Below are 12798 nucleotides of genomic sequence, written 5' to 3'. Positions count from 1 at the left end.
TTTCTAATCCATGAAATAGTTGTTAAGTTTCCATATGTAAATATATTATTATGGCGATCCTGATATAAAAAGTTAATTACTTGGTTACTTGGTTACATGGTCTTTTGCATAGATATATACATAAATTTCAAAATTATAAACATCATGTTTCTATTTCATTAACTGCCTAGGCCTATCAAAATTATGTTAAAAAGAATGGTGAAGAAAAACTACTTCCTGGACTTGACCTAAATCACAAACAACTATTCTTCTTGAACTTTGCCCAGGTAGTGTATCTTTTTTGATTGATAGATATGAAAATCATGTTGAGTTATAATTTCATAGTAAGTTAGATATTGCATGCTGAGTTTTCTTGTTTTAATCAGTTATGGCAGAGCATTTGACTTGACTGACTTTCATTGTTTATAACAGACTATCATATCATATTAATGATAATTATGTTTCTGGTTGCCTATCACTGAACAATTATTTGAAGAGTAAATGGTTGGGGAATGCAGAATTCCAATTTAATTTTTGCAATAGGAAGTTGGCTTTCTGAAACAAATAATCTTTGAACCTAAGCACACTACTTTCCTTTTTCTATCCCTATCCCTAGGTGTGGTGTGGGACCTACAGGCCAGAGTATGCTGTCAACTCCATTAAAACAGATGTTCACAGCCCAGGGAATTTCAGGTACATGGGTTTGAACTGCAGTCCAGTGCTCCAGTATTGACTCCATTACTTCTAAATTTGGAAATTGTTTTTTTTTCTAACTGTGACTATAAAATTTTGAAATACACTTGTTGTTTTTTTCTTTTGAGGGTCATAGAACAAATGATCACCAGAACAAAACAGGATAAATGTCATGTTTACATGAGCATAGCCTTGACTGCTGTTATCCTCAGAATATACGTGACCAATGCTCAGTGCTTGATGGATTCCAACAAAGATGCTGCCTGAGAATAGTAGCTCTATTTAAAGCTAGCATAGACATTTTTAAGAGGCTATGAAAAGTTTAAGCCTAGCACCAATGAATACCTATTCCAAAGAAAGATTTGCATTCAACATAAAGAGAAATGTTCTTTAATTAGAGGTTGATTAGAATTAGAGGCTTAATTAGAGGTAATCAGTGGCTGTCCAACATAAAGTTAGCCCCAGAGCTCCAGGAGAGGATACCTTGAAGCGGAAGTCAGAGAACAGGTCATTAAGGATGCTGGAGAAAAATGCGCTGTAGAGTGGAGGGTTGAGTTAGAAGAAATCTAAAGTCCTTCCGAGACCAGAAAATCTCAGAGAAATCAAAACAGTGAAAGAGAATCACTCGAACCAGTGTTTCAGTGTTAAATCCTGGATCCCTGTGTATCCAGTTAGGACTAAATTATTAATGCTCCCCCTTCCAACATACTATACCACTTCATCACTGCTAAATGATCAACAACACTTCTCAAGCAGGAACTCTGAAAAATAAATTAAAAATTTTGTAGAGTGGTTAGAAAACAGTTTGAGAACAAGAGAGAATTAAGGGGCTGAGTTTTAAAAGCCCTTCCTAAAATAGCCATAAGTATACTGCCCGGATCACTCACTCCTGGGGAAAAACCACATTCAATTATGAAACAATAAAATAGCACATTTACAAATTAAAGAATTTACTCAGCTTGTTCTAGTATCATCATTGTAATCACCATCATTTAGTATTTGCCTTAGCAGTTCTTTCAAAATTCATTCTTTCAGCAACTGTTTATTGTATGCCCAATATGTTTATAATCCAAGGTAAATTCAGTCTTGGTAGAATATTCAAATTAACTTCTTTTTTAGGTAATGAGCAGCAAAAGTCACTAGGTCAATTCCCATCATGGTTTACCCAAGTAACTGTTTCGTTTCTAGAATTTGCTTTTTCCTTACTGAAGTCTTCAGAAATGAAGGTACGGGAATCTAATTCTGAAGGCAACGAATGCAATTTATGCGCTCACATTAACCATGATAACAATCTAATTGGTCAAAGTTCTTCCCTCCATATCCTGATGAACTAAAGCATATGTCCGTAGAAACCTAAGTGAATTTAAGTAATATTATTGTAGTACGTGATACACCTGGCATCCTCAGAGAATGAGGCTTGCAAATTGAAAGCTTTTGATAGCTACAATTTGTCCCTTGAGTGTTAATGTTTTCATCTTAACCAGTGGATGAAAATTTCTCTGTTTAAAATATTTTCTACCCTGTTGCCTTATTAACACAGCATCCTCAACAAAACCTAGCCTTTGTTTTTAAATGACACAGACTGTTATGACTACTAGTTGGCATTTTAGGGCTTATTAGTCTCCTGAAATCCTCAAAAGCTAGTGTGGGGAGCGACTTATTCCTACAATACGGAGCCACTGATGGGGATACAGTAGTGCTTTTTTTGACTTTTAATTTTGGCTTTTTATTAGGGTTTTTCTGTTTGTTTCTTTCCTAGTTCTCTTTTCTGTTACTACATTGCCTGCCTTTTGCCATTTAATTCCTTTATTCTGATTAGGTCAGAAAGCATATCTTTAAACTTGTATGGTAAAAAAAAAAAAAAAAATGAATGCAAGCTTTGAAGTAAGAAACACTTGAGTTCCACCCATGATTCTGCCATTTGCAAGCTGTTACTTAATCAATTCCTTAATATATAAAATGAGGATTAAATTCTCATAAGAGCCATTGAATATTAATGTTAATATAGAAGTGTCTGTTACATATATGTGTGTGAAAATTAGTACTAGAATTATTTTTAGACACGAAAGGTATAAACAGAATAAGAATTTCCATGAGTAATTTGAAACAGTTTTTATTAACTAAAGTCAAGAGCTCTTTGTTGCTCATTTCTTATGTCTGTATAGTTCAGAATGTCAGTAACTGATCACCGGTTAAATGATATGTAGGTAAATATGTAACTGTTCTACCTTCAGTTTTAAACTGAAAGGATTTTATTATAAATATGTAAAATTTGCTCTCTATAAAAGTACATATTATTTTATTATAAAATATGTAAAATTATTTGTAACTTTCATTTTCTCTACCCTGGTGCAAAAGATGCCTCCTTGACTATTTTTCATTTATAGCAAGAAAAGTATGTGTTGTTTTTTTTAAAAGGGTAAATGGAATGCCAACCCTTTGTCAAGGAAATTATTATTTTCTCTGGAGGTAAAGGGATTTCCTTGGCAAAAGGTTGAGGTTACATTTAGTTTTGGAAACAAGCTGCTTCCTGGCTCTACAAAGTAAAACATATTTTTTAAAGAGCCTTAAAAACTAATAGAAATTGAATTGCTAGTGAAAAATTGTGCATAGTGGGCTGTGTAGAAACATTTCTGAAATAGAGGGAGATTTTGTAAGCTTACACTTAAATATTCACAGTATTAACAACAGAAGACAAAATATACTTGATATAAAGCTGAATCTATAAAACAATTTGTTAGGTCTGAGCTGTAATTGTCTTATTCTTCCTAACCAAAGTCTTATGTACTTTACATAAACTTCTAAAAACTTTAGTATTTAAAACAAAAACATTTCCCCATGAGGTTCTAGAAATGAACTCAAAATTTAAATGACTTCTTTGGAAATTCAGTTTTTCTTAGCCATCTGCAGTCACTCGGAATGGTTGTTATGCTAATATTTACCATATAAACTACACATGTGTTTCTAAGTTATTCAGATGTAATACTTCTAAACAATATAAAAGGGTCTGATACTTTTTTTTAAAGGAAGTCCAAAGGGACAAAGTGATACCAATGTATATGCTACTTAAATAGTAAAAGTGCTAATTTAGATGCTTAAGTTGCTAGGGTCCCCTTGGTGGCTCAGTTAAGCATCCGACTTTGGCTCAGGTCATGATCTTGCAGTCTGTGAGTTCGAACCCTGTGTCGGACTCTGTGCTGACAGCTCAGAGCCTTGAACCTGCTTCAGATTCTGTGTCTCCCTCTCTTCCTGCCACTCCCCTGCGCATGCTCTGTCTCTCTCTCTGAAAAACAAACACTTAAGAAAAATTTTTAGAATAGATGCTTAAATTGGTGGATAATTGTCTTCCAGTCAGAATATAAGGGCACTTTATAGAACTAACACTACTAATAAAGCAAGAAATTTTCCCCACAGATTAATTTCTAGCACTTTTTTGTAAGATAGTCTTTCTAGTGTTTTTTGTAGACATTTCCAAGTAATATGGCGATTTTATTCCCTATTATTCTATGATATAGTATGCATATGCTAAATCGTCTTTGAAATACTAATGTTTCCTCCATTTACCTTAAATATTAGCATTGGTTTTGATATTTTGTGTTAGTTTGGATTTTGGTGAACCCTGTAGAATTCCTGTTAGCACTTGTTAATCTTCAGACTGGATCTGGGAATCTATTCTGGCATTTATTTCTTTGTCAATCCACAGTGGAGCATAAGCTGATCAAGGTGACCTTACTTTAACAAAATCATCAACAACAGTTAATGATAAAGATTGGATAGTTTACTTATGAATGAAGCTAGTTAACCTGGTAACCAAGTCATTCATTTAGAAGAAGGAACAAAGGGTTGTCAGAAGACCAATTAATTGCAAAAAGCTCATTCAGTAATTCAAAAATCCAGTTAAGTGCAGGCAGAGGTAGTCTTCTTGGTCACCTGATGTTCAACTCTCTATATCTTAAATGTTTTTAAAAGAAGTGATTATTTGCCAAGGCAATAAACAACAATAGTACAATAAAATATTTTATATAATAAAATAAAACTTTCAAGTAAATCACTTTAAGAAATAATTTGTAAGAGCCATTTATCTTTGTTATTATAAACACATATGCCACACAGTTTTCATGTAGCACGAAATTCAGATAAGCATTTTATGTAATATTAATGAAATATGACCCCACTCTTAAGAGAAGGGATTCGTTTGATTAATAATGTATCCATTTTTTGAAATAGATTATTTATGTCCTCCATCCAAAGATTTAATGTAAACAATAAGACATTAATTAGAGTGCTAGGAAGGTAAGTGAAGGCCTGGTACGTTGTTGACCTAATTATTCAGAATCAAATTGTCTAAGCGAAGCCTTTGGATGGAAAGAGAAGAGCTGGAATTGAAATGAAGAGCTAAGTGTGCCTGAGGTTGAGTGTTGCCACATTGCTAACTCCCATTGGTGCTTTGTGAAGACTTCCCTTTTTTGAGGGGTGTGTGTGTGTGTGTGTGTGTGTGTGTGTGTGTTTACTTTCCTTAATATTTTTATGACAAATGTAGAATTAAGTCATGGGTTTGGACATTTTACTGAAGTACTACTTGTCCCCATATGATTATATCTAAGACACAATCCTTTTATTTAAAAAGTTTACTAAAATGAAAACAAAAAAGAGCAGCTCTTCCATTCAGTGACTCTCAGATGATTTCCTTGCCCATCAGGGAGCTTCCTCCCCAGTTTGAGGAACAATCGGGCCACCATGATGACTGTCATTCAGCCAGCATATAGGGCTTCCTAAAGTGGAAAGGGGATTGAATTAAATGAATCAAAGCATCTTTCTGTCTCAGAGTCCATGAGCCCAGAAACTTAAAAGACTAAAGACCAATACAAATTCCTGATGTCTAAAATCCTTTTATTCTTTGGAGCGCCTGGCTGGCTCAGTCGGTAGAACATGTGACTCTTGATCATGGGGTCATGAGTTCGAGCCCCACGTTGGGAATAGAGATTACTAAAAATAAAATAAAATCTTTTTATTCCTGCATATAATCACTTTTGACCAAGTATCAAGTGAATTTGTTCTTAAACTTTTAGATGTAAGAAGTGACACATTTATTATTATTATTATTATTATTATTATTATTATTATTACTATAATAGCAAATTAACTCAATCACAAGCTCCCACCCTAAGCAAGGAAGTAAGAAGTTTAATTTCAGTAGTTTTCAGTGTACTCCTTGTTAAGATTGTTCAGGAACCCGAAGACCTAAAAATTAGGGAATTAGCCTCCATCTCCAGCCTGCTGTGGTCACTGCTGATATCCCTGCAATTCAAGGGCTCCCTCTGAAGTCAGGTGGCTCCATTTCCTTCAGGTGGTTATGGGCAAGGGCCCATTACACCCCATCCTATCAGAGGTTCTCTCAGGACCCTGCCCATAGTGGGAGGCATGTCTGTGCCATTCACACAAAGGAGAGGGCACATTACTGGGCCCCTCCTCAGCACTGGGAAGCCAGTCTTTTCCGTATCAAATGGACTAATAGACGTAAATGCCCCAGCTCTGGCCCCCACCCCGTTTCAATCACCACCCGCCCTCCCCCCAATACCAGGAAGATTCCTATTAATCTTTAGGACTTTTCTAGGAGTACTAAAAATACACACATAACCAAAAAGGTTTACATTCTCCCTGAAGGGATAGAGGAGTTGCAATGTTGGGGATGAGAGATAGTTGATGTGGTAATAGTTGACACATTAGGGAGTCAGATTTTCAGAAATTCAGTTATCTTTCCTGGAATGGGAATAAGGAAAGCAAATGCTTGCTTTCTCTCTAGTTGGTTGTAGCAAATAAACAACAAAAATGCCAAGCAGGACATTTTCTTTATAATGCCCTATTCCTCGTATACATGTAATCACCGTGACCAGCCAACAGACTCATTTATTCGGTATGTATGTCCTGAGTCCTACAATATACAAAGCACTGTGCTAGGCTTGGGGGGAGGGCAGCAGGGAGCAAGAGATACACAGTATTTTGCCCTCACATTACAAGGTAGGGTTATGTCAGGAAGTAAAGAAGGAGAACAAATCACTGTGAACCAAGAGGGCTACTGCAGGTGGAAGGAACTAATCTGGACATTATTTGAAGAAAGCCTCTGAGGAGGGGTGTTTAAGTGGAGGCATGAAGGCTGAGAAGGAGTGAGTCATGTAGTCACTGGGGAGTAAACTTTCCAGGGACTATGGTCAGTGGGAGCAGAAAGCCCTGAAGAGGGAAAGAAATTGGCTGGTTTGATGAATGGAAAGTAGGTCGGTGTAGTTTGAGAGAAATGGGATGAAGAACGAACGTACTATGAGGAAGCCGGGAAGGTCGGCTGGAGCCCTCAAAACACTGGAAGCCACAGAAAGGAAGTTGACTTTCATTCAAGCCCCTGGAAGATTTTAAATAAGGGAATTAGGGGATTTGATTTAGAGAATGGGTTAGAGGAGATAAGAGTGCAAAGATTTACACTTAGCACATCTGCCACGTGAGGAAATCTCAGTAATTAGAACATACTCTCCTGTCACTTGCTTGAGGTCTTCCCATCACCCTAGTCTGTTTGCCTCCCTGCCCTTCCTCCCAATCCAAGGTGGGTGTGGTGGGGTGGTCCCAGTGGGAAGAGAAGGGAAGGAGCTGGTTTGGGGTTGACGTGAAAACATCACCTCTGCATCACTTTACTGACCTATCTGTCTCCTCAAATGTTGCTTGGTGCCGAAAGTGGGTTGGACAGTGTTGTTTTTGCCCATTGGGGTCAGAGATAAGAAGAAATTGACTTTCTGCCAGCCTTTTCCAGTTACTCAGGCTGAATCCAGTTTCTGATATCTATGGAGTTCTTTTGGAAAGAAAGAAAATAATTCTCTTCCTTATTAAATCAACAAATATCTATTTAGTCTGTTATACTTGTTACTGTGTGAGCCCTTCCAAAAGATAATGAATACTCATGATTTTATTTTTGGCCAAACTCTTATTATAATAACTGCAATGCCAAATATGTATTATTCATTTATTTTACAACGTGTATATCTTACTTACTTTACTGACAACCTTAAGATGCAGGTACTATTATTATATGCATTTATAGAAAAGGAAAGTGAAGCACAGAGAAGCGAAATAGATTCAACTTATAACCAGGATTCAAGCCATGCCATCTTCAAATCTGTGCTCTTAATTCCTGTGGTTTGTTACCTGCTCACTTAAAAATTCTATTAACAAATAACAAATTTATTCTACCTGTTTCTTTTTTATGATAATTATTACTCTCTTAAACTGTAAATTTCAAATTCCCTCAATAGGCCTACACCTATAGAAATTCTGTAGAGCTTCTCCTATATGGTATGGACATAAGTATCAAATGCTGATGGTGACTTTGTTTTGTTTCACAGAATTATTGGGACTTTGCAGAACTCCCCTGAGTTTTCAGAGGCCTATCATTGCCGCAAGAACTCATACATGAATCCAGAAAAGAAATGCCGAGTTTGGTGATCTTCAGAAAAAACGACGTAGCCTTTGGTTAGCCTTGCCAACACCATGAAAATGGGAAACTCTGTCCAAGAGAAAATGGGCCACCAAAGTCACTGTAATTACATGGGGGTAGTTAACAGAGATGAGAGAGCATCATTTAGAAACGAAGTTAGGTTATTCTGGAAAAGGTATGGAGAGGAGGGGTGGGGTCTGGTGTCTATCAAATCAATCACTTCTCACTGTGTAAATAACGCTTTATGTCTAAAGATATTACCATTCATTTCTGTTTCTCATACGATCTGCCAGTTTGATGTCACCTCTTGAAAACAGTGTTAACCTCTTGATGTAGACTGGGATTTCTAATCAAAGGGAGAAGGAAGAGATTGGAGAATACAGTTGGCTCTAAAAGCACAGCAGTGGCATGAGAGTTAAAACACACATTGCCTAATTACTTATTTTTATTTTTATTTGTAACATTTATGCTCCTGGAAAAATCTTCCAAAGAATTCTTATACATGTTGGGGCCGTGGGACTTAATGTAATTTTAAACCAGTTTTGCCAATCATCAGTTATTCATCCTGAAATCATTGTATTTTAAGCTACTCTTAGGGCGAAAATGAATGTCTGAAACTATTTTTCATTATACCTGCTTTCACTGATGTTGAAATTCTCAAGGCTCCCTGCAATTTTCTAAGCAATTTCTTGTTCTCTCTCCCTCTCAAAACTTGATCTTTTTAAGAGATTTGTAGTAATGTATAAATAATAATTTTTATATTTAATTATTACATTTATGACTAAGTAATTATTATTATAGGTAATCACTGAATATCGAAGTTTCAGACAGATAGTTCCGAACCAAGATCTGTAAAGTGATGTACAGATGAAGATTTGAGATTTTTACACTTATAAATCATATTGATAAAAAACTTTAAGCACAAACTAGGTGAAAAATGGCCATTGGACAGTTGTCTAAAGATACATAAGACCTGTGGTTTACAATCAGGATTTTCAGAATAAAATCTGTCCCTGAGGTGGCTCCGATAAAAGGGCATCTATATAGCTCTGCATCTCTTTATCTTTTCAGGTTTGTTGTCTGATGGAAATATTTTGATAATAAATTGAAACTGTGAGCCCATTACTCACTAAGCCTATTGTGCTAGCTGTCTAGCTTTGGAAAGTGCATTTCTGGATATAAATGAGAGACTTCCCCACCTCAGACAGACCTGCTTCTAAAATCCTAACTCACATAAGAGTTCTGGGAGGGGACTGTTGCGTCCCTGATAGGAACTCATCTCTTGAGGCTTTCATGTTCTCTTTCCGTGTCCTTTTGGCTAGTTTGGTTCATTTCATTACTTGATTAACATTTTACAAAAGAGGCACACTTCCAACATCCTTATTTTTCCTAACAAAACGAAAATGAGGGAATTTCTGTTCAAAATATGAGTGTTGGTTTTCTTGCTTCTTGAAAGATGCCCATTGGCCTTTTTTAAAGAAAAAAAAGTTATTGAAATATAACACACAACAGTTTCATAAAACGTAAGTGTACCCAGCTCAGTGAACTTTCTCCTACCGTAGACAGCCCTGTAACCAGCACCTTTAAGAAACAGAATATTACTAGTGCCTTAGAAGCCCCTTCTTCCAACCACCACTTTGCTCCTCCAAGGACAACTACTGTCCTGACTTTTAATATCATACATTGGTTTCAATTAATTAGTATGTATTCTTTTGCGTCTGGCTTCTTTCACTCAGCATTACATTTGAGATTCATCCATATTGTTGCATTTGACTGTGGATCTTTCATTCTCATTGCTCAATAATATTCTATTGTGATTTCAATAGAATATTCAATAATATTCTATTGTGATTATACTACAGTTCACCCATTCCGTTGTTGATAGGCACTTGAGAAGTTTCCAGTTTGGGGTTGTTACAAATGGTGCCATCTTTTTTAACTTGAGATTTTAATGGGCTCATTTCCACAAATATTTCCTAAAGTTATTATAAATATTGAAAATACAGTTTTATACTAGCCATGGATATCCTTATCTTTTCTTCTTGTATCACTACCACTGTTATCATGGACAATTAAAAGTATACTTATGGGTATCTTTCTTTAAACTAAACTGAAAACACTTTTAAGTAATATTGGTAATTGGAGCAATAGGAGGTTCCAGTTCTGAAGAGAACAACTGTCTTTGAATCACTTAGTATCTATCTTAGCCAAAAAGCAACTAGTACAAATTATAAAAAGACACTAGATTCCCCACTCTTTAAAATGTCAGACTCCCATCCCTATGGAAGGACTTGAGTGAAATTTTATGGGCGGATGGGGCAGGGGGGAACAACTCTCTAGTGTCTGGATGTCCCGTGTCTAGAAATACCAGATTTCCTGGGACTAAGGGATACACCAAAGTGAGAAGGCCAAAACTTTCCCGTCCCTCACACATGAGGATGTTCTTAATCTTGCATGGCACTGTTGTTGAGTTGTATGGCTCTCTCTCAACCAATCCCAATCACTTGGAGTTGTTCCATCAGGTAAGCTCAAACATAAATCCAATTTCACCATGGATGAATCCTGGTCAAGGAAAGAGTTTAGAAGCTGAGACATTAAGGGTCGGGAGGCAATGTAACTCAGGGAAGAGGACAAAGAATTACTCAGCAGCCACCCTTGGTAAGGAGTCTGCCTTCATGCTTCAGTGTCCATGTGGATTCTAGCTGTAAGGTGGAAAGGATGCTATCCTGGGAGAAGAGTCTTCTCCTAGTCCTATTCTTCCATAAATGACAAGGTGACTTTGGACATTTGATCCATTCTCTTGGGTCCTTGCTTTTCCCCCCTGAAATAAAAGAAAGTTAGATTCCACCAGTAGTTCTCAACAAGAGAAGGAGAATGTATCCAGTACTTCTTTGCTTGTAATTTATCCCCCCAGTTAAGAACCACTGGGTAAAATAATTTCAAAACTCTTGTGTAAATGCCTGAGTCCAAGTCAACAACGTTATAGTTCAAAGGACACAGACCAAAGTTTTATCTAGTTAGGGTCTACACTGCTCTTAGTAGTTTTCTTGAAAGCCTTTATTATTCCTGTTGTCACAGGTGGAGTTCTCAAAGTAGAAGATAACTGTTAGTTTGGAAATGAGACTCCATCCTGGAAGATGGAAAATCAGAAGGTTTTATGGGTTCCAGTGTCAAAAATACAAAATAAAACAAACATTTTTCATAGTATTGCTTTTACTCTTAGTCCAAGTCTTCCCTAACGCCCATGTAAGCCCCCACAGCGTTTATGTCTTGAAAAATGTTAAAGCCAATGTTAGAGCTTTTATCTCTGTAATCTTATACTTCCTGCCAGCTTCAAAATGGATCTTTTAACAGTGAATGATATAAACTATTTCACCAATATCTTCTTATTTATATCACCCCATTCTTCCAAAGATACTATCATTTTCTGATCTGATTTCTTTCCACATATTCAGTGCAAAGGTTTCCAGATGGCATAGGAATTGACTTAGGCAGAAACCAAAAGTGTCTTTGTGCACCATCCCTGGGTTGAAGGATTTGACTTTTGGTTAATCAGGTGAAGAGAGGAGCCACATGGGACGAGTGTCAATACACATGGCACATGTGTATTGCATTCTATTCTTTTCTTTAACAGTGTTGTCTTAATTTTAACTCCTTTGTATTTGGAATTTCCTCTAAAACAGTGAGAAATACTACTGTTATTTTCAACTTTATAGCCAAACTACTGTGCTTCTGTTTTGTTGTTTGACAAAGCAGAACCTCTAGGTTGTGCAAGAGAAGCCTGACAGACAAATGAGCACTGACTTTTGCCAGAAATAATGATGGGCTCTCGACTTGAACAGCGTAGGAAGACTGGAAGTCTAGCAATTGTGACTAAGTTTTATATTTCTGAATTTCCTTTCTACCCAGAAACTAACAACAATTTTTTCAGGTATCAGGCATGTTAACATCTGATTCTACTCCTATAAATGCACTTGGTGTCATCTCTGATCTGGTTATTTCCAATTATAATGCATCCTAAAAGTCCACTCTGTATGCAGGAAGACAAAAATGGGGTCAAGTACAATATCTGGATTGTCAATTACCTTGGTGCAAGTCTTCCAACATGCATGCTATCAATGCTCTATGTCTCCTGAAATATGGCATCAAAGATGCAATGCTAAGGTGTTCATGGCAGCTTTACCTTTAGAATCAAAGCAATAGGGAGAAAAAAAGAAATAGCAGAAAATGTTTAGATTTATTCAAAGAAAATCAGAAGAGGATGGAATTAAGTATGCATCATTATTTCAATTATGTTAAAATATCGTTGCATAGAAAAGGAGTTGGAAGAATGTATGCCCCAAATTAAGAGGGAATATCTCTGAGTGGTAGTATTACAGGTGATTCTTACTTCCTTTTGCCCTCTGCATTTTAAATGTCTCTAAAAGGTGACAACATTACACTTTAAAGCCATCTAAAAAATGTTATTTGGAAGAGAGGAGGAAGTAAGTAAGGGAGAAAAGATGGAAGGAAGAGGAATGAGGAGAAAATTGATCCCCCAAAAGAAACCTAATAATTCCTATGAATTTAAGCTGTGTTCATTTACTTAAGAAGCTATTCAGTTTAGTAGCTCAGACCACTTAGACCCAAGGAATCCAGTGAAATGGATT

The 12798-nt window shown here is 36.4% G+C and overlaps 1 protein-coding gene across 5 annotated transcripts in view; it reads left to right on the top strand.

The window, feature by feature from the left end:
• MME (membrane metalloendopeptidase) overlaps positions 1-9274 on the top strand; it is a 98297-nt gene extending 89023 nt beyond the window's left edge. For all 5 annotated transcript variants that reach the window (XM_027061573.2, XM_027061574.2, XM_053221282.1 and 2 more), the window contains exons 21-23: positions 171-266; positions 596-672; positions 8058-9274. In XM_027061573.2, coding sequence (XP_026917374.1) covers positions 171-266; positions 596-672; positions 8058-8157 — 273 coding nt within the window. In that variant the 3' untranslated portion in view covers positions 8158-9274. The remainder of the gene's footprint in view (positions 1-170; positions 267-595; positions 673-8057) is intronic.
• Positions 9275-12798: the final 3524 nt, after the last annotated feature.

The sequence above is a fragment of the Acinonyx jubatus genome, chromosome C2, assembly GCF_027475565.1.
Source record: "Acinonyx jubatus isolate Ajub_Pintada_27869175 chromosome C2, VMU_Ajub_asm_v1.0, whole genome shotgun sequence".
In the NCBI taxonomy this organism is placed as follows: domain Eukaryota; kingdom Metazoa; phylum Chordata; class Mammalia; order Carnivora; family Felidae; genus Acinonyx; species Acinonyx jubatus.
Note: the sequence above shows the minus strand (reverse complement) of the source record. Positions and strands in the feature narration are given on the sequence as shown.